This window comes from Scardinius erythrophthalmus, assembly GCF_964197995.2.
Source record: "Scardinius erythrophthalmus genome assembly, chromosome: 2".
Classification (NCBI taxonomy): domain Eukaryota; kingdom Metazoa; phylum Chordata; class Actinopteri; order Cypriniformes; family Leuciscidae; genus Scardinius; species Scardinius erythrophthalmus.
The window spans coordinates 59,680,104-59,702,285 of record NC_138222.1 but is presented as its reverse complement, the minus strand read 5'-3'; the positions used below and the strand labels follow the sequence as shown (position 1 = coordinate 59,702,285).

The window sequence follows — 22,182 nt, the reverse complement described above, 5'->3', positions numbered from 1 at the left end:
CTCTTTGTTTATTGACTTATTTCAGGTCATCAATGTTGTTACTGCATGGGTGATTCAGCACTGACTTTTGCACTCCTTTATTTTGTCAAAAAGCTCCAAACACAAGCAGGAGTGATCACAATTATTCATGAATGTAAGTATTATCCAAATAGAATTATTCAAACAGGAAAAATGCATCCATGAGTCTTAAAGAAATCATTTTTAAATCCTAATTACCAATCCACTGGCAATGTGTGATTTTTAAGTCAAAATTGATTATAAATTATGCACTTCTCTATAGCCAAGATATTTATTCATGTATTTATTTACTTTTTTTGTTTGTTGTTTCTGGTGTTGATGAATGATGAAATGTCGTTGTCAGGCTATTGGGTGAGATTTTCTTCTTCGCCTTCTCTCTTGAGTACAGGAAATAACTTTCTTTAAAACAGACTGTGTGTTTGACAGCGTGCCATTAATAGATCAGTATGGAGCTCGGTTCACTTCTTCTGATGCTCTGTGAGTATTATTTTCTCATTTATTATGCATTAGAGCAAATATCAGGTTTTGATATGTATTGTAAATGTAAATGTTATGTGTGTGTCAGCTGGTACATCTTCAGTGTTTACAGTTCAACTGTTTGACTCTTGAGCTTTCAGCAATCAGAAGTTGCTTATATCAAAATATGAGGTCTACTTATAATGTTTGTAAAGACCTCTTTAAGCAATGATTTGTCAATTGACGGAGTTGGAAATGTTTAGTTGGGTGGTTGGGTGGTTGTGATTCCCTGTGTGGTGGTCTAAGCAGATTTGTTGCTTTGGTTGAGAAGGTGATTTGTTGAGAATGTCCATCTTTTTGCCGCATCAGCATCTGATAATTGACTTGTTTCTTTCATGTTCAGGTACATTTTTCCCCTTTTTGTTTGTTAATTTTAGGAAATTCAGAATACTTATTTGAAGTTTTGCTGATTTCAGTCCTACCGATTTTTGCATTGACTAAATTGTCAGTGGTGATTCCAACTCTTTTTTTTTTGGGGGGGGGGGGGGGGGGGACTTAGAGCTGGACTTGGTTATTATTTACATTCTGAATCTGATGTCTAATTCCACAAGCCTCTTTCTTTCATTTGACCTATTCTCAATTAATTATTCTTCAGTTATTGTCTGTAATTGTTTTTTGTTTTTTTTGTGGGGTTTTTGTCACAGTGTCTGTTTGTGTATCACTGGTGTCCACTAGAGGTCCTCGTCTCCACGGTGTCATCCTGTTCATGAACTGCATTCCCCACAATCCTTGTCTGTTCATTGCACTCAGCTGTTCCCCGTCATCATTGTACCCAGCTGTTCCCTGTTATTCATTGTTAGTTCTTGTTATATATACCCTGCCAGTCTAGTGTTTGTCACGGATTCCTTGTCTTATATCACACCACTTCTGTTCCCTGTAATTTGTGTTCTTCTTGTTGTTGGATTGATTATTTGGATTTTGACCCCTGCCTGGACTGGATAGGATTTTGGATTACCCTAATAAATATCTACTGCATTTGGATCTTCCCTTTTCCCGTTCCTTTGTGTGTGGATCGTGACAGTTTTTTTTTTTTTTTTTTTTTTTTTTTTTGTATCCCTTGTTCTTTATTAACACATTAAAATAATAATTTCATCTTCAGAGGAGTCTGTAACCATCCAGGTCATGTTTTGTAATTCTAGTCATATTCAGAAGTCAAAAATGTATTCTCCTATTTTTCTTAAACTGACAAACCATTGTGTTTGCTTTCATTCACACCTGACTCTGTGAACTTAAAGGGCACTTATGCCCCTTTTACAAGATGTAAAATAAGTCTCTGATGTCCGCAGAGTGTGTATGTGAAGTTTTAACTGAAGATATACACAGATTTTTTATTTTATTTTTTTTTTGTCTAATTTAATTTAAAATGTCTGAACAGAAACTGTACTAGCAGTGTTCAGTTCGAACTGGAGTTCGACAATACTGTATACAGAGCCAAAAAATATATGCTGAATGGAGATAGAGCAGGTATAGTTTAGTTCAGTTACGGTTATAACTTATTTTTCATCTTGTTTTTTGTCCACTATTAATACAACAATACAAGTGTCTGAATGATGGCCAAAAATATACTGATGAGTTTTATAAAGTTTATTGTACATCACACATAAGATGAAGCGTTAGTTTTAATACAGAAAGTCACTGTAAGAGCTAAATAAACACAGTATAAGAAGTGCACATTAAAGTCTTGTCCATAAACGCTCTCTCTCATTTTCATTATCATCAACATCAAGTGTTTTTTTAAATAAACTCCTGATGTACTTACAAACTTTCCAATGCCTCGTTTTTTGAGTACAGAACCTATTTGTACTACTGTAGAAGTTTGGTACCATTCTGGGCATTATTAGTGGGATAATTTACGAGATACATCATAGGATCCATTAGCGCCTGCACTAAACCATCTGGCTGATTTCTCTAAATAAGCTCTAATTTTAATAATAAAGTTTAATTTAATTTGGCTGGAGGTCATGGCGCAAAGGACCCTAGGTTGATTTTACTCCGAACTAACTTTTTTGCTCACCAGCCACTGTGGCTAGTGGTTTTCCAAAGTTACAAGCCACTCAGCATTTTCACTGGCCACAATTTTGACATCGATACCATAGGGAAAAACTGCCATATAGATATTTTAAATATTATCTCATAATTTGGCAGACGATATAGCCTACTAGGCTGCTGTCACTTTAAGACCTGACACACAGACCCACTATACTGTTTATATTAGCCAGTATACTTTTATGTGCTGCACTTTGGGTGTGAGCACAAAATCTGCAGGAATGAGTACATTTATGATCAATACGTGCAATCCCTCGACGAAATTCAAGTCCTGTTACACCAACAATATTCATGAGTGCGTAAAAGTGTTTGAAAGGACGAGTCACGTGCGCATGCGCTACTTTCTGCAAAGCATCATCAGCAGCCAGATTGACTCAGCGGAAGGTGCAAGCGGGACTGTGTGTGCAAAGTGTGGGTCAATAAACAAATGTAAGTTGACTGTTTACAAAGTTAATGATAAATGTTGGTTAAGGAGTTTGTAAATCCTTGATACAATGTTATCCTTTATTGATTATTTAACATTGATGAAGCAGTTAATCGCGTGCTGTCCAGTGCACGTGAATGTGCTGATTATGTTCAATATTAGGCCTACTTCCAATTCGTAGTATATTAATATTGCACCCAGTGTTTGATTTGTATGTATGTATGTGTGATCATCACATTAACAGCTGAAATATTTCACGTTTATGAACGCGATGTTTCTGATTATGTGCCGTTCATTTAAATGACTTCATTATTAGTTTAGGTTTTGAATGTTTTACCATTTCTGATCACTGGTGGCGGTGTTGCGTAAAAATGTCATTGCTTGTATATTGATTTATTTATTTTATTCTACAATTGAACTGATAATCTCTTTATTTGAGAGATTTGGTAGCTTTGTGGAAATAATGTTTGTGTAATAATACACAAGACATTTGTTAATATATATCATATATTTCAATATCGATATCTATCAGAAAATCAATATTTTTGACATATATCTTACTTTCGTCACGTGATCCGTGAACTCTGATTCCTGCTGCACTATGTACGAGCTCGTGTTGGATGAGCTGGATGGAATTGAAGTGATCCAACTGACTTGCGAGATCTCGTCACAGCCGTAACACAAACTACAGAATGAATGAATGAATGAATGAATGAGGCATTTATATAGCACTTTCATACATACTAATGTACACCCGAAGCACTTTACAATCATATCAGGGAATCTCTCCTCAACCACCACCAGTCTGAGCATCCACTTGGATGATGCGACAGCAGCCACAGTACAATGGCGCCAGTGCGCACACAAACACACACACACACACACACACACACACACACACACACACACACACACACACACACACACCAGCTATAGGTGGAGAGGAGAGAGAGTGATGAGCCAATCCAGTGGATGGGGATTATTAGGAGGCCATGATTGATAAGGGCCAATGGGTGGAATGAGGCCAGGACACCAGGGTTCCACCCCTACTCTTTACGAAAAGTACCATGGGATTTTTAATGACCATAGAGAGTCACAGACCACAGGGTGAGCACCCTCTGCTAGCCTCACTAACACCTCCTCCAGCAGCAACCTCGGGAGTTTCCCATCCAGATACTGACCAGACTCAACCCTGCTGAGCTTCAGTGGGCTACAGGGTGAAATGGCTGCTGGCATGCATATGCATATGAATGAATGTTTGTTTTACTGAAATACATTTCTGTGAATGTGGAATTTTCTTACAAATGTTTAGAATGACATGCAAATGGACGCCATACAAATATATGCCTTTTTTTTTTTTTTAAAGCAGCATCTATAATTTGTGTTCTCTCTCTCTATTTCTCTCCCTCTTTGTTTCATTTTGGGTTTTTTAGCGCTGACTTCAAATATCCATTCTGGACACACTCAATGTGAGTTGCATATTTGTTCTTTATAAAACAATACATGACACGTGACCATGATGACATGAGCAATTACAGACATTACTTCCGACTGTATATTAACTCTTAATCATTATATTCTTCAGATAGACCAGTACCACATCTAATTGTATATCCCCAGAGATCTGTGTTCACGGGAGACACAGTAACTTTCACATGTGATCTGGAAATCTCGACTGGATGGACGTTTTCCTGGTTCATCAAGACCATGTGGCATTATGGCATAAATCATTATCAATTGATCAATGTTCAAGCCTCTGATGAAGGACTTTATGGGTGTTTTGCATCCAGAATAATGTTCTACAGCATAGAGTACTCAGAGTGCAGTGAAATGGTTATGTTAACAGTACAAGGTAAGCTGTTCTTTGGTTTTGTTTGTCTATACTGTTAAGTACAAATGTTACAAAAATGTAGACTACTTTCCACTACTAAAGATAATTAAAGGGTTACTCAACCCCTGATCAGAGCCTGACACCACCCACTGGCAATATTTGAAAAAGCCTTGTGCACCTGAGACCCGCTTTCAATAATCATGTTTACATTAGCAGATAATGAGTTGCCATGAGAACGACTGACATCTTTATCTTTTCATACAGATTACATAAACAGAGAATATTTGTTTTCATTTTGAATTAGATAATTTAGCCGAGACTTAAATGTTTATAAAGATATATTGCTTATGCCTGTGTGACTAGCATTCGCTGAGTTTTGTTTAAGTTTAGAGATGTGCTTCTGAAAAAAAGTTCATGGAGACGGAGAGGCAGAAAGCATACCCTGTTTTCTTTATTTTACAAAAGCACAATGGTTTATTGTTTGGCGTGTTTGTCAACCCCAGAGGATTAACTTTAGCCTAATAGGAAGGAACAAAATTGTGATTACAAATATATGCTCACTCACTTCAAGACACCGCTGCGGTGGTGGAGTTCATGCAGGAGGAGCAGCGTTTAGCACTGCATCGCTTTTCAGCGCGAGATGTGTGGAGAAGCCCATTTTACCAAGGCTACACGAAATAATCTAAATAACTATATAAATGCTATGCTAACTAGATGCTAATATACGCTATCCTGGTTGTTTTCAATACTCGCAATTCCAACTCCTGACTCACTACAGTGGTTTTGATGGAACAAGATGTTTTTATACCAGGGGCTTCGCAGGGCGTGGTGAGCTGGAACCTGCTTGCGTCACGCGGCACCACAACTTCCAATAGATTCAAAATTCAACTGCAGTAGCAACCGTTCAACCTGAAGAGGGCAGCACTCAGACGTTTTTACACCATATATTGTAGAATTGAAACACTTTATACCCAAATGTCAAAAACATTACTCGAATCAATGAACAGCATTAATAGTCTTACAGATCATTAACTAAAAAAGGTTGTTTTAGGGTTTAGTTACCCTTTAACATGTAATTTCAGTGGTTTTAATTCACACAAACATACACCATTTATCTTGTTTAACACGTTCATTTTGTCATTATTTGCTATATCCAGCAAAGTAAACAATCAGACAGGTCTTATGGAAATAATATATATATAAACAGAAATATATATATATACATATATATATACAAGCTACGTATATATGTCTGTGTTTATGCTGCATGAGTAATATATGAAATATATGCAATATATTGCACATACGGTGCTATATCTGATCACATATATATCTATATATTATGATGTACACTGCTCAAAAAAATTAAAGGAACACTTTGAAAACACATCAGATCTCAATGGGGAAAAATATCATGCTGGATATCTATACTAATATGGACTGGGTAATGTGTTATGAACGAAAGGATGCCACATCGTTTGATGGAAATGAAAATAATCAACCTACAGAGGATTGAATTCAAAGACACCCCGGAAATCTAAGTGAAAAAATAATGCAGCAGGCTTGTCAATTTTGCTGAAATTTCATTGCAGCAACTCAAAATGGTTCTCAGTAGTTTGTATGGCCCCCACGTGCTTATATGCATGCCTGACAACGTCGGGACATGCTCCTACTGAGACGACGGATGGTGTCCTGGGGTATTTCCTCTCAGATCTGGACCAGCGCATCACTGAGCTCCTGGACAGTCTGAGGTGCAACCAGGTGATGTCAGATGGACCAAAACACAATGTCCCAGAGGTGTTCTATTGGATGTAGGTCAGGTGAGCGTGGTGGCCCTTCAATGGTATCATTCCTTCATCCTCCAGGAACTGCCTGCATGCTCTCGCCACATGAGGCCGGGCATTGTTGTGCACCAGGAGGAACCCAGGACCCACTGCACCAGCATAGGGTCTGACAATGGATCCAAGGATTTCATCCCGATACCTGATGGCAGTCAGGGTGCCATTGTCTAGCCTGCAGAGGTCTGTGGGTCCCTCCATGGATATGCCTCCCCAGACCCTCACTGACCCACCACCAAACCGGTCATGCTGAACGATGTTACAGGCAGCATAACATTCTCCACGGCTTCTCCAGACCCTTTCCTGTCTGTCACGTGCTCAGGGTGAACCTGCTCTCATTTGTGAAAACCACAGGGCACCAGTGGCGGACCTGCCAATTCTGGTGTTCAATGGGAAATGCCAATCGAGCTCCCTGGTGCTGGGCAGTGAGCACAGGGCCCACTAGAAGACATCGGGCCCTCAGGCCACCCTCATGAAGTCTGTTTCTGATTGTTTGGTCAGAGACATTCACACCAGTGGCCTGCTGGAGGTCATTTTGTAGGGCTCTGGCAGTGCTCATCATGTTCCTCCTCGCACAAAGGAGCAGATACCGGTCCTGCTGATGGGTTAAGGACCTTCTACGGCCCTGTCCAGCTCTCCTAGAGTAGCTGTCTGTCTTCCTGGAATCTCCTCCATGCTCTTGAGACTGTGCTGGGAGACACAGCAAACCTTCTGGCAATGGCACGTATTGATGAGCCATCCTGAAGGAACTGGACTGCCTGCGCAACCTCTGTAGGGTCCAGGTATCGCCTCATGCTACCAGTAGTGACACTGACCCTAGCCAAATGCAAAACTGGTGAAAAACAGTCTGAAAAGATGAGTAGGGAAAAAATGTCAGTGGCCTCCACCTGTAAAACCATTCCTGTTTTTGGGGTTGTCTCACTGTTGCCCATCTAGTGCACCTGCTGTTAATTTCATTAACACTAAAGCAGCAGAAACTGATTACCAACCCCCTCTGTTACTTAACTGACCAGATCAATATCCCAGGAGTTTAACTGACTTGATGCTATTCTCTGATTAAAAAGTGTTCCCTTTATTTTTTTGAGCAGTATATTAATGAATATAAAATTACATGCATTATGATATATAAGTAAATATATTGTCACATTAAATAAATAAATTATAAATAAATAAATACAATTCCAAGGTTTGTTTGGTTTTTATTAAAAGTTTCTCGTATCCCATTTGTGTGCGAAAAGACCTATAATTAAAGGGATCATGAATTGCATTATTTTATTATTTTATAATTTTATAATGTTTCCTGGGGTGCACTTGCATCACTATTATGATTTTTACATCAAAATTGTAATAATTTAATAATAAAAGGCATTTTTCCTATCCTGATTTTAGCCCTCTGATTTGGATGCTCTGTTTTAAGGGGCGTGTCTGCTGTGAGCATTCAGTGTAAACGCCCACTGCTGTGATTGGCTAACATCTTTACATATGGAAATAGCTAAGTATTACATGTGGAATTCTCTCGAAAACGTTTAGTACATTTTTAAGATTACAGTTCTCAAGTCAAGTCACCTTTATTTATATAGCGCTTTTTATAATACAGATTGTTTCAAAGCAGCTTTACAGTGATAACAGGAAAATAATGCAACAAAGTTTATTTCACTGTACAGCAGAAAGAAAATAGTGTCATAGTCCAGCTTACGTAAGTTCAGTGATGGTTCATTTTTGTTGTAAAGTTATTAATTTAGTTCACATATAGCCACTCTGGAGAAAACAGTGATGTCATCGTCCAGCTGGCAGATCAGTAATATTGTTGAATGTTAAGTGTCCCCAACTAAGCAAGCAAAAAGCAAAAGGCTTTTGCCAACAGTGGCAAGGAACCAAAACTCTATCAGGTGACAGAATGGAGAAAAAAAACCTTGGGAGAAACCAGGCTTAGTCGGGGGCCAGTTCTCCTTGTATTATGATTCAGGGACCATTATAGGTCAGAAGTCAGATTGGATTGGAACATTCAGAATATTTATCCAGTTTCACCTGGTTGAAGATCGGAGTCATCACGCTGGTATGGAGACGGGTTTGTTGAGGATCAGTGCCACTGGCTGTCGTGTCTTCACATGGGAGAGTCTAGTTGACACAATCTCTGCTGCGTTGTGATCGTGTCTAGGCTCAGATCTGATCTGGATACGGCCAGAATCCGGCTGTCTACAGTAAACCTCGGAATAAACAGAAAGACTAGCGCACATGCCATTCTTCTTATGATGTAACAACGAGTACATTGGGTGTTATAAGAAGTGCTCCCGGTTCTGGCTGACCTAGTTTATAGGTTTATGAATCATGGAAAGTGTTGATTATAGCATCATATGTAGATCTTGGCATGAAAGGTTGCAGTGGATGAGCATTGTAACCGATCACAGACATGTCGAGCGCATGAATGCAGCGATCTCGTCATATCTGCACACTAACGAATGCTTTCATCATAACTAACAGTGCAAACACAATGTAAATAAGAGATTTGTTGATTCAAACGGGAGTTTTGGCGAGAGTCCAGAACACTCGTGCTGTTTGATTGACAGTTCCAGCGATTGTAAAGTGAGCGTGATTTGATTGCTTTTTATATATAATTTAACCACAGTTTAAATAACATATTAGAAACTTTTTAAACTTTAAAAATTACTCGCATGTTGCGCAGTTCCTGTCGGATCCAATATAGAAGGCACAGCATAGTTTTTTTTTTTTTTTTTTTTTTTTCAGGCTCTCTGCAAATCTTGCAGCTGTGTTTTTCCACATGGCTCTGCACAACATTTTGCATTCAAAGGCATGGTTATTGCTTAGTTGCTTGATCCAGTGTTAGCCTCATGTCTGTTATTTACCTACTACTACTTGTTGTGCTCAAACCAATGGGTGGGGCTACTGAACTTTAGGGTTTGTGATGTCACCAACCCAGGAAGAAGCTTGTTGTAATTCCTACCAGTCGTAGTCCTTAAAATCGATTTCTGTAAAAGAAAATATGTCCCTTTGCATTATTTGAGCTTTGTAACTTTGCAGATGTTGTTTATGCTCAAACAGCAGCATTGCACACTAAGGCCCCGATCACACCTAACACGTTTTTTTTTTTTGCAGTGAGATGCGCCTTTTTAAAAAAAAAAAAAAAAAAAAAAAAAAATTTAAGAGTGCTCATGATTAGACTGACAGGACAGCTGACTCCCTGGTTACTTAGCAACATAAAAAACACAGCACACTACCAGTTCTGTGTGATGTGTGCCTCGCATTTTCGAACCTGAAAAACGTGTTAGGTGTGATCGTGGCTTAACTAAAGTTAAAAAAGTGAAATCATAGTCAAGGAACCCTTTAAGTCATTGGTAAATTCTAAGTACTATATCTCCATATCTCTCTTTGAGTGGTCTGACATGTCATTTGTTGGCACAAACAAAAATGTGAGTTTGGTCTGGCACTATCTTTTGGTTTGAATAATGGAGGGTGGAGGTGGTATTTAGGAAACATACTCAGAAAGTACTTGGGATAAAAGCATCCACTAAACAAATAAATGTCAATGCAAATCATTATTATCATTATTTGTTATTTTGGCTTTTTTCGTTGGGTGCTATTAGTAAAAGTGGAACAACACTTTTATATTTAAAAGAAAACATTTTCTGACAAACTGACAAATATGGAACATAATGCCTGTGTTTGTGAGAGATGCACTCAATGTTGTTTCACTGTGTAGATAAACCGCAGCCGTTTCTGACTGTAAAGCCCCAGAGTTCAGTGTTCACTGGAGACACAGTTACTCTCAGCTGTGACTTGGGAAGCTCAACTGGATGGACGTTTCTCTGGTGGAAAGACTCAAACTGGGAATCCAGTGATTGTGCTGGAACTAAAACAATCAGTTCTGTGAGAGTCTCTGATGGAGGAACATACGGGTGTAGAGCAAGGCGAGGAGGATACTACACAGACCTCAGTCATGTTAAGATAACAGTGAGAGGTAATTAATCTTTCTATATTTTGAGTTTTAATGACTTTTAGACATGTGAAATGTGTGTTTGCTCATTTCACAGAGAGACCCAAACCTGTAGTGAAGGTGAAGCCTGATGTACGTGTGTTCAGAGGAGAGAGAGTCACTCTCACATGTGACATACAGGAGACAGGAGTCTGGAGGTACAGCTGGTATAAAGATCAAGATAACCGCAGAAGAACAGACCCGATCTATATAATCACATCTGTGGATCCGTCTCATGCTGGTCTGTACAGATGTAGAGGAACTCTGACTGAAACCCTACAGAACTCAGAGATCAGTGATGGAGTTACACTGACAGTATTAGGTGAGTGAGTTTATCTTTTCCTCACTGTGACAATCATGAGTCCACAAAGACATTAGATAACCAGGCAAGTGTGTGCTTATAGTTTGTCTTTATGTTTTTACTGCTTTTCACTGAAATAGTAGCACACACTACTATCATGTTCCAATTCAGTTTATGTTCTAGATAACATTTTGCAAACAGATGTTTGTGTTGGTCCAATCAGCGATGGTGAAACTGTGACAGAGAATATGAGGCTATTTTAGTTCACAGAAAGTACACTCAAAGTCTCGATGTGCAGGACAGGTAGACTTAGCCTATGTCCTCAAGACATTTTCAGTTCATTCTAGTTGGCCTTCTCTTCATGTTATCAAAAGATGACTTGTAACCAGTGTATTGTGAAAGCTTGGATGTTATACTGTAGTTTGCCCTCGGTCAGACAGAGTCAAGATAAATGTCCTTTAGAGGAGGCAGTCAGAAGGTGTATCTCTTCTTTCAAGCATTATTCATTGATTAAAATAAAAAGGAAAAGGTCAAGTTGTGACCACTTTAATTCTGTGAATGCAAAGGAGAATAGATCTGTTTTGAAGAAGCTCCTCTTGTTTTTGGAACTAAGAAATAATCTCCATGTAGTTTGTGACCTTAACACATAGAAACTATGCAGCTAAATATGCAATGGGAAACCATCGTTTTCCACAAATATACTCTAATATCAGTGTTACACAAGTACAGGTGATGTTTTCTGACAATTGTTATGTCCTATGAGTGTCTAGGGTTCTTTTCTTAACAGAACATAACAAAATTAATGTTTTGAAGAGCATTTGTTTGGGTCCTGCCACAGCACCACAACAACAAGATCCCTTTTAACACCTTTATTCAAAGGCTCTTAACATATAACAGTTTACTTACAGAGTACAACTTAAGCCCTATTCGCACGGGATAAGTATTACCTGGTGACCTCTAGTCATTTGTTATTGCGGAGGTTGTCTTAATCCTGTGCGAATCGGCCATGTCTGTAATTTGTAAAGTAAAAATTCCCCCGCAAATGACCTACCATATTTCGCCAAACACCGAGGTCCTGTGGTAATATTAGTCCCGCGCAAATTGGCCTCTCTGTGATTTGGTGGGGTCGTATATAATTTTTTCAAGGTTTTTGTTTCCTGTGTGCTTTTTTTATCCATCTTTTGCGAAGAATGGAGGCTGTGTTGGAGTGTTTTGATAGTATTTTGGGTGCTGGGTCTTATCGCTATACACCATACAACTATACAATTTGCAGAAAGAGAAAGCTGAAAACCATCAGAAGAGCAAAAATAAATAAAAAAAATTATTAGATGGAGATGAATGACATATAGCAGCATGCGGTAAGGAACATTCTTCTGTTTGTTATATCATGCAGCTAGACCTATAACGGCAAGACATTTCCAAGCAATAGCCTATTGACATCATATCCGGGAGATAAGTCAGTAAATTTTAGTAAAATCACAGGCTTCGCTTATCCCGTGCGAATGCGCCACACAAAATTCAGATGTGGGTGGGTAATTTCTAAATCACATGTGGTCCCCAGATAATACTAATCCAGTGCGAATAGGTCTTTTGGAAGGAAACAAAGACTTCAGAAGGGGGCAATGCCAAAATAACAAACAAAAGTTTAGTCTATCTGGTAGTTAAATTCTTACTAAGCCTGTCAAAGAGTAACAAATAAATAACAGAAATGTACATTCACTCCCTAACCACAAACCAGGTGAAAGCTCATGGTTTTGATTTGTTCTTTTGTCTATTTTTATTTTTTTTTGGTCTTTTTTGTGCTCTGTTCTTGAGGTGTTATACCCTGGAAATCCAGAGTTCTCGCGAGAGCACAAGTTGAATTTGCTCAGCGAGTTTACTCTGGCGTCGAGTAATGATGCTCATTAAATATGCCCTTGTATCCGAGCTGCACCAATCACATCAGGTTATCTGATATAGGCGGGCCAGAGGCGAGCTAAACATATGATGACAGCAATGTGATGAAGTCTTTAGGTGTGTTCGACATTGGCTGCGGCTGGATGTAACCGATCGGCGAGAGTAGCCGCGTACATGCGGGGAGGAGCTGCAAATGCAACAAGTAAAGCAACAAGCCCTGTGAAGCCGTGGTTTACAGTGAATTTAGATCAGCTAAGGGACACTGTTAGGCAAGACACCGAACACTCTTTTTATGGCATAGTGAATCCGGCCAATCGTGGAACAGCTGTGTCGTCATCAGAGCTTGTGCAGCCGCTCTTGAAAAGCTGGGCTGGCTGAGTTCTCCGGCTACGCTCAAATCGCTCTCGCGCTACTTTGATGGCATACGTCACAGTCACGTGGCGTCGGCACTGTATCAAGTCGGACAAAATTTCTAACCGGCATGCACTGCTTCAAGTCAGCCGCCGATCGGTCTGCGCAGATCTGCGCAGATCTGCATGAAGTCGTACAAGCCTATTAGTAAACATTGCAAGATGGCTATGGATGAACACCAGTTGTTTGAAACGGCTTTGGCCGCTACAATGAACGAGTTAGACTTGGCTTTTTATCTAAAAGAGGAACAGAAGACGCCGCTCGAATCGTTCCTTTGCAAGAAGGGTGTTTTTGCTGTTTTGCCGACCGGATACGGCAAGAGTCTAATCTACCAGTTACATCCGCTGGTAGCTAAGCGTATGAGGCTTGTTGTGATTGGTCGTAGTGTTATCCTATTGCGTGCAGTGAGATTTTCAAATGCATGCTTGGTGCCGCCCCTCAAGCTGGACGATTTTAATTAGTCAATGGCAGACCATTAATCTTTCAGATTTAGGTCTGGATTTCCAGGCTAGAGGTGTTATAGAGTAAAGCAACAAGCCCTGTGAAGCCGTGGTTTACAGTGAATTTAGAACAGCTAAGGGACACTGTTAGGCAAGACGCCGAACACTTTTTTTATGGCATACTCCATAAAAATATTTATTTTATTTATTTATGTTTGTAGTATAATTTACAATGGCTTCGAACACAGCTTAGCTAATCAGAATCAAGGACTGAAACTCTCTATTTTATAAAGTGTTTTTAAATATGCATTTTGTGTTTTTACACTTTATGCTTTGCTCCAGCACCTGTTCATAAATTATTTTATGTGAGTGCATCTTTTTTCTCTTTTGTTGAACTATAGAATTGAAAAAAAAAAAAAAAAAAAAAAGCATTTGTTTGTTTGTTCTCATGTTTTCGTTGATTTTATCAGCATATTCCAAAGTTAGTTGACAATTTTACAGCTTACACACATTTCTTGTGTTTGTAGACGGTGAGGTGATTCTGGAGAGTTCTGTTAATCCTGTGATTGAGGGAAAGACTCTGACTCTACACTGTTTACATCGATCTACAAACTCCCCGATCCTCAGCGCTGATTTCTATAAAGACGGATCACTGATCCAGAATCAGACGACAGGAGAGATGAGCATCACTACTGTCTCAAAGTCACATGAGGGTTTCTACTACTGTAAAACAGAGAGAGTACAGTCACCCCACAGTTGGATCTCTGTAAAAGGTGAAAATGCATCAGTGCATATTTGTAAATGCATAAGAGTGCAATGCTTTCATGTTTTCTTGCTTGAGTATAACTTTGTCAGTTTGTTTTTCCAGAAGCTTCAATCTCAGTCCCCAAACTTCTCAGTTCTCTACTGGCAGCCTTCATGTTTCTGCTCGTGTCCATCATATTGGCTGTCAAATGCTACAGAGTTCATGGTGTTCAGTGTGACTGTTGAATTTCAGTGTGACTATTGAATTTGTTGAATGCTCTGTCAGTTTTATTAACAAACAATACAGTATCTCAGGTTTGTGTGTGCATTTGTTCTACGAGTCCACCAGAGCTGTTCAATAATGCAATAATGCAATAACTTGTTAAATAATGTGATATGCGAAACAATAATGCACAAAACAGAAGTTCAAATGTAAAAATAAAACTGCTGAGGCTTTACTGTAGAATAAACACTCCTATAAAAGTTATAAAAGTTATTCAGCCAAGAACAGTGAGTGATTTTCTCTTTGTTTTTTGTTGTTTGATTAACATTAATGACACAGTCAACAGCAGGTTTATAGGCTGCTGTCACTTTAAGACCTAATGCATGGATCCAGTATACTGATACACCAACCCATTCTCATTCCCTCATTCTTTCTCAACAGTCTATGTTCACTTAGAACATGAATACTCACCAAGACTGGCCTTTTGACATAATTTTTTGTGTATTTGGCCATATGAGCTGTGGAAGAGTTCTGAATTTGGGATTGTGCGCTGTCCGAGAAACCGCTTTGTGTGTGTGCGAGTACCGCATTGAGTTTTTAAACTATTTTTGACATTATGTATATCACACGGATGTAACAGTCATGTATCCAATCTGTTCTCTGCTATCTGCATTAAGCTAACGTTTTGATTTTACCTAACTTTACATTCAGTTATTTCAAGCCATTGCGATATGAATGTCACAATATGTATTTGCGATATATTGTTCAGTCCTTTATAGAAGGTTTAGATTTGTTTAGAAATAAACAAGGGAACATTTGTAAATATATTTAGCCAGAATTATTTTATAAGTTACATGTAAGTAGTAAAGTAAAATGCTTCTGTAGCATTTCTCAAGATAGTAAAGGAGAAAATTGTTCTACAGCCATTAGTCTGTAGTCATTATGATGAACTTTATGTAAAAACAATAAATGTATATGTGTCTTCATTTACACTGCAAGGTTAATGTGTATGTGTGTTTGTGTTTGTGTTTTACAGTTAAAGGAGAAGTTCACTTTTAAAATGAAAGTTCTGTCATCATATAATCACCCTCATGTTGTTTCAAACCTGTATGAATTTCTTTCTTCTGCTGAACAGAAAGGAAGATATTTAGAAGAATGTCAGTAACCAGGCAGTTTTTGGGTCCCATTGACTTCCATAGTATATTTTTTCCTACTATGGAAGTCAATGGGACCCAAAAACTGCCTGGTTACTGATATTCTTCTAAATATCTTCCTTTCTGTTCAGCAGAAGAAAGAAATTCATACAGGTTTGAAACAACATGAGGGTGAGTATATGATGACAGAATTTTCATTTTAAAATTGAACTTCTCCTTTAAGCCTGATGAGATTATGCCATATACCAATATATAGTCACAGAGGAATGGAGTTGTGATGAATCAATGAAATCAGAACTCTTGTTTTCTTTTATAATAAAAGAAGCTGGCAAATGCACAGCAAATTGTCTGGTGTAACATGTTTGAAAATTGTTTTGATATATCCCCTGTCTGTATTATTAACCTTGAGTCTTGATTTGTTTTACTATGCATCTTCATTTGTTCTTTTATTTTAAATAAATCTGCACACCATGTTTGGCTCAGTTAATTATGTTTCGTTCACCTCGGGCAGAGTAGATGGTTGTTAATTTGGCAGATGACTTTATCCAAAGCAGCTTACATTGCATACATTTTTATATATATATTTAAGTTCAAGCATTCCATGGGAATCGAACCCATGACCTTGGTGTTGCTAGCATAATGCTTTTTGAGCTACAGAATTAAAGATAAATATAATAATACAGCACAAATGAGTTTCCTTCTATCCATGTAACTGTTCTTGACTGCTGTTTAGTTTGCTAAAGCACATTTTATCAGTAACCTGGAGATAACCATAGACTAGAAGGTGTGTTCTTAATATGTTGTGCATAATTGCCTCTCGATTTGGAAATGTCAAACATGGCAGCCATAATTTTCAAACCATCCGGTGCTTCTGCTTTTTAACCCTTAAATATGAAGGTTATTTTTGTTCAAACCTCTATTATGCTCTAACATGTAGTATAAATAATAATGATGTGTCTTTAAGAGACTGTCAGTTTAACTGGTGTGTTCAGTAATTCAGTTAAACCATTGCATCATATTTTGAAAACATTCTAAACTGTAATGAACTTTTGCCTTTTTGGTGCAATATCAGAGTCTGTAAACAGTTCCTGCATGTGACCAATGCACTGCATGCACATCATTTTATTTGCTGTAAATTATTAAACAAGAATCTCAAACCCACTCAGAATGAAACCATGCTTGTATATTGCAACCAGTCAGATAATGAATTCACAAAGTATGAATAATAACCTACAGTCATGCAGTTTTAGCAGTGTGCAATTTCTTTAAGAAAACATGGCTGATATGGCAAACATCCTTATAACAACTTGTCTTGGTAGTTCTGTTGTAATCATATAATAATTTAAATTGATTAAAAAAAATGTGCATCAGTAATTGAGAAAATTAGTTCTAATCACACCATCCAATTACCAAATTTTAATTCTTGTGTTTTTATTAAGGCTTACTTACACACTGAGTTATTAATTTCATGAGTTATTCAGCTGACAAGTTTAGTTTAGTACCGAGTCCTTCGTCAACGCGTGTCTGTGCTCATTATTGACCTGCAGAATGCACGGAGTTTGAGAATTCGTTCTGGTATTCTAGAGCCATAAAGCATCGAGATATGTAAGGAGCAATAGTAACTGCAGATAAACTTAAGACATGAGAGTCACACACACAGACAGGTGTGAGTGTGTGCTTCAAGCTTCACAAAACAACCTCTGAATGAAACACTATCTAAGTCCATCAGCGATCTTTCTAACATTAAAGCATTGTCAAAGTGCTAGTTCAAAACCAGGATGACACACTGCATCGTTTACCACTGTTAATACACAAAATTACATGAAATACACACACAGCCTTGATCATTACCGGTGCACGCTTTGGATTTGATCCAACGATGTTTAAATATATGTTCACTTGTCGCGTGTTTTAGTCTTCAATTAAAGTTCAATCTCTCTACTCGATGTGTATGTTGTTTTTACTCTACTAAACTCTTTTACAACTCCAGTTGTATCCCAAATACGAAAGGAGAAAACACAAGCAAAGGCGTTAGTGGAGGAGCAGACACTGGACAGAGCAGGTTGAGTCTACGCGGTTCTCATGCTGCGGTTAAATGCGCTGCGGTTCATTGTCGATCACAGTCAGATTGTGTGAGTCCAGATTCACTCAGAGAAATCATGGCAGAAACCGCTCCAGCATCCGCGACCAAAGCGGCCAAGAAGAAATCAACAGCTAAAAGCAAGAAAGCAGGTCCAGGCGTCCGCGAGCTGATCGTCAAGGCTGTGTCCGCATCTAAAGAGAGGAGCGGTGTGTCCCTCGCCGCCCTGAAGAAAGCGCTCGCTGCCGGTGGATACGACGTGGAGAAGAACAACTCCCGCGTCAAGACCGCCGTCAAGAGTCTCGTTACTAATGACATCCTGGTCCAGACTAAAGGAACCGGCGCCTCGGGCTCCTTCAAACTCAACAAGAAACAGACCGAGACCAAGAAGAAACCCGCCAAGAAAGCGGCTCCTAAAGCCAAGAAGCCCGCAGCGAAGAAACCCGCTGCCGCTAAGAAGCCCAAAACTGCAGCAGCGAAGAAGCCCGCCGCTAAGAAATCCCCGAAGAAGGTGAAGAAACCCGCCGCTAAAAAGGCAACGAAGAGCCCCAAGAAGGCCAAGAAACCGGCGACTCCTAAGAAAGCAGCCAATAGCCCAAAAAAGGCAAAGGCAGCCAAACCCAAAACGGCGAAGCCTAAAGCAGCAAAACCTAAAGCCGCCAAGCCTAAAAAGACAGCGGGCAAAAAGAAATAAACTCATTATTTTCCCTTGTTTTTTATTTTCTCAAAAAAGGCTCTTTTAAGAGCCACCCACTAATTCATAGTGAAGAGTATTATTATTTCATCAGTCATCTATTCAATGAAAGTCATTGTTACCGCGAAGACAATACATGGGCCCTTTATATTCATGTGCACACACATTTATCCCGTTTCACAAACAATGAAGGTTTAAGCCTAGTCCCAGACTAAAATGCATATTTTAGCTGTTTTAACTGAAATCAACTTGCACTAACGTATCTTAAAATAGGTCAGTGCTATTTTTTTTTTTTAAGATGCACGTCAATAGGCCCAATTTTTTTTCTCCCAAAGGCACGTTTTTAAAAGCTAATTATATTTCCTAATTTAACTAAATGTCCTAATCTTGGTTTAATTTGAGACGTTTTATGTTTACATTTACAATTTAAACATTTTGATTAAATCTGTAGCTGTTCGTAGACGTTTATGTTCATACCAATGAACTTTGAAACCGCATTGCTTCAAGAGCGACCTTAATTTATTACTATGCTTAAAACCAGAGACAGTAAAGTAAAAAATGGTAATTCAACATGCTTTACAAAGTCATAAATACTATATAAATAAAAAATATAAAAATAGTGAAAATTAAGAAACTGAAGAAATGAATGACCCCTTAAAAAACTTAAATAAAGTAGTACATTAAAAGTAGAAAACACATTAAAAGTAGCAAACACTATTGAGAATAGTAGAAAGAGGGTTGGGTTTGGAGGGAAGTTCACTGATTGGCTCGATGATGTGTTCAGACACCAGCCAATAGGAGAGTAGTGAGCTTTCTTTTAAAAGTCAGAACACAGCTTTCGAAAGTATTATTTTTCTCAATAGAAGAGCAATAACTGCAAACTACAATGAGTGGAAGAGGTAAAACCGGGGGAAAGGCTCGCGCTAAGGCCAAGAGTCGCTCTTCCAGGGCGGGACTGCAGTTCCCCGTCGGCCGTGTTCACAGGCTTCTCCGCAAAGGCAACTATGCCCAGCGCGTCGGTGCCGGAGCTCCGGTGTATTTGGCCGCTGTGCTCGAGTATCTGACCGCTGAGATCCTGGAGTTGGCTGGAAACGCCGCTCGGGACAACAAGAAGACCCGCATCATCCCTCGACACCTGCAGCTGGCGGTGCGCAATGACGAGGAGCTGAACAAGCTTCTGGGTGGCGTGACCATCGCTCAGGGTGGTGTGTTGCCCAACATTCAGGCCGTGCTGCTGCCCAAGAAGACCGAGAAGCCCGCGAAGGCCAAGTAGACTGACCGAAGCTTCTCTTCAGACCAAAGGCTCTTTTAAGAGCCACACAATTTCTCCAAGAAAGAGTGATTGCATTCGTCCGATTTTTATTTGATTTTCTATTAAAGTTCGTTTGATAAAGGCAAAAAAAAAAAAAAACTGCCAGAAGAATGCCCATACATTGACTCTTCTTGTACTATACAATGCTAGAAACTATACAACAACCATACATGGTTTCCTTAAGAAATGTATCTATAAATATACAACGCATTGCTGTATATTTATAGAGATACATTTCTGAAGGAAACCAAAGCTCTAGTGTCTGAGATTCATAAATCAGTTTTTCAATGACGTTATTTTTTTAATTCTTTAAAATCTGACTAGAAATGCATGTCCCTAGAGAATTTTAATGTTATTGTTATCCGGTCGTAAGGATTTAATGAATGTATTATAAAAGTGCATAGTTTTATTGGCATGGCTAAACATTTAAACTGATATATTTATATTACAAAGAAATGAAACACCGTAGTTAAGGAAATGTATTTATCTCAGTTTTTACTATTAGTGCCACAAGTCCAACTCTACACTTTCAATAGTATTTTAAAATCAATCACGGGTTTTGCTGTACAAATTTATACTTGATTTCGCCTATTCTATTTTAATGTACAAAGAGAAACAAAGGATATTCGGGCGGGAACCACAAACTCGTGTCTCTTCTTTGAAAACAGGAGGCGCACAGCCATTGGCCAACTGTCATTTACAGACGCCTGACAATAACCAATCAAATGCCTCTGAAGCAAAGCCATCCAATAAGCGTATGGCAGCCCTGGGCTTAAATACGCGCTGTGTTATAGCGAACTATTCATTTGTTCGTCTTGTTCACAGTAATAATTGATCTCCTGAGAAACAATGGCAAGAACTAAGCAGACCGCTCGTAAGTCCACCGGAGGTAAAGCCCCGAGGAAGCAGCTGGCCACTAAAGCCGCCCGTAAAAGCGCACCCGCTACCGGTGGCGTTAAGAAGCCTCATCGCTACAGGCCCGGTACCGTGGCGCTGAGAGAGATTCGTCGTTACCAGAAATCCACTGAACTGCTGATTCGCAAACTGCCCTTCCAGCGCCTGGTGAGAGAAATCGCTCAAGATTTCAAGACGGATCTGCGCTTCCAGAGCTCGGCTGTCATGGCCCTGCAGGAGGCGAGCGAGGCTTATTTGGTGGGTCTGTTTGAGGACACCAACTTGTGCGCCATCCACGCCAAAAGAGTCACCATCATGCCCAAAGACATCCAGCTGGCCCGCCGCATCCGCGGAGAGCGCGCTTAAATCCACAGCAGAAACAGTCACAAACCCAAAGGCTCTTTTAAGAGCCACCTCAATGTCTCAAAAAAGGGCCTGCTTTAAAAAAAAAAAAAAAACATGAATATATTTGATACAGCATTGCTGGATTAATCACTTTATTTTTATGTGTAACTAATGGCAACTGCACACTGTTCTTAAGTTCAAGGTCACATTAAGTAGCTTTATTAAAAATAAACTATATTTCCATAAATAGTATGCTTAAGGTAATGTCACAGTGCTTGCTTGTTCCTTGAAGTGATTTAAAAAATATAAAAAAAACTTTCCTTTGAAGGACAACTGCACTTATTTGGTGTAGGAGAGGCTTCTCACTGGGTGATGTGTGAGATATCCAGCTCCTCTCTGAATGTAATTTGGTAATGGTTGAAGATAGACGGTCAAACTAATTCTAACACCCACCCACAATTCCTCCACCCATTATTTCCACAGAGGTGGAGCTGAACTACATCTAACTCAACCCATATGACGTCCAGAGAGGTGGAGCTGCATGTCATTTGCAGAGCACCAGTGAGTGACAACAGAACCACCCATGAATTTGGTTTCAACTAGGTCCGCTAGCCGACTATAAACCTCTGTTCTCCAGGCAGTTTGTATTCTGTTTGTGAATTAAATTCGCAGTCATGTCTGGAAGAGGAAAAGGCGGTAAAGGACTCGGGAAAGGAGGCGCTAAGCGTCACCGAAAGGTTCTTCGCGATAATATCCAGGGAATCACTAAACCCGCTATTCGTCGTCTTGCTCGTCGTGGCGGCGTCAAGCGTATTTCTGGCCTGATCTATGAAGAGACTCGCGGTGTGTTGAAGGTGTTTCTGGAGAACGTCATTCGTGATGCTGTGACTTACACTGAACACGCCAAGAGAAAGACCGTCACCGCCATGGATGTTGTGTACGCGCTGAAGCGACAGGGGCGCACTCTGTACGGGTTCGGGGGTTAAGAGATCCACGAAGAAGACAAACCCAACGGCTCTTTTAA

At 39.3% G+C, this 22,182-nt stretch overlaps 4 protein-coding genes across 4 annotated transcripts; all 4 read left to right on the top strand.

The window, feature by feature from the left end:
• Positions 1-17,986: 17,986 nt before the first annotated feature.
• LOC308687124 (histone H1-like) lies at positions 17,987-18,607 on the top strand (the record flags this gene model as incomplete). The annotated part of the gene is made up of 1 exon (XM_081359387.1): positions 17,987-18,607. Exon 1 carries the CDS (start codon positions 17,993-17,995, stop codon positions 18,605-18,607), a length of 615 nt encoding a protein of 204 aa, XP_081215513.1. The 5' UTR covers positions 17,987-17,992.
• An 883-nt stretch (positions 18,608-19,490) lies between these two features.
• On the top strand, positions 19,491-19,880 carry LOC308687125 (histone H2A-like; the record flags this gene model as incomplete). Its single annotated transcript, XM_081359388.1, has 1 exon — positions 19,491-19,880. Exon 1 carries the CDS (start codon positions 19,494-19,496, stop codon positions 19,878-19,880), a length of 387 nt encoding a protein of 128 aa, XP_081215514.1. The 5' UTR covers positions 19,491-19,493.
• Positions 19,881-20,768: 888 nt separating this feature from the next.
• LOC308687110 (histone H3.2) lies at positions 20,769-21,179 on the top strand (the record flags this gene model as incomplete). Its single annotated transcript, XM_081359374.1, has 1 exon — positions 20,769-21,179. The coding sequence occupies one exon, from the start codon at positions 20,769-20,771 to the stop codon at positions 21,177-21,179; it is 411 nt and encodes a 136-aa protein (XP_081215500.1).
• Positions 21,180-21,832: 653 nt separating this feature from the next.
• On the top strand, positions 21,833-22,144 carry LOC308687119 (histone H4; the record flags this gene model as incomplete). The annotated part of the gene is made up of 1 exon (XM_081359382.1): positions 21,833-22,144. One exon carries the CDS (start codon positions 21,833-21,835, stop codon positions 22,142-22,144), a length of 312 nt encoding a protein of 103 aa, XP_081215508.1.
• Between the last annotated feature and the right edge of the window lie 38 nt (positions 22,145-22,182).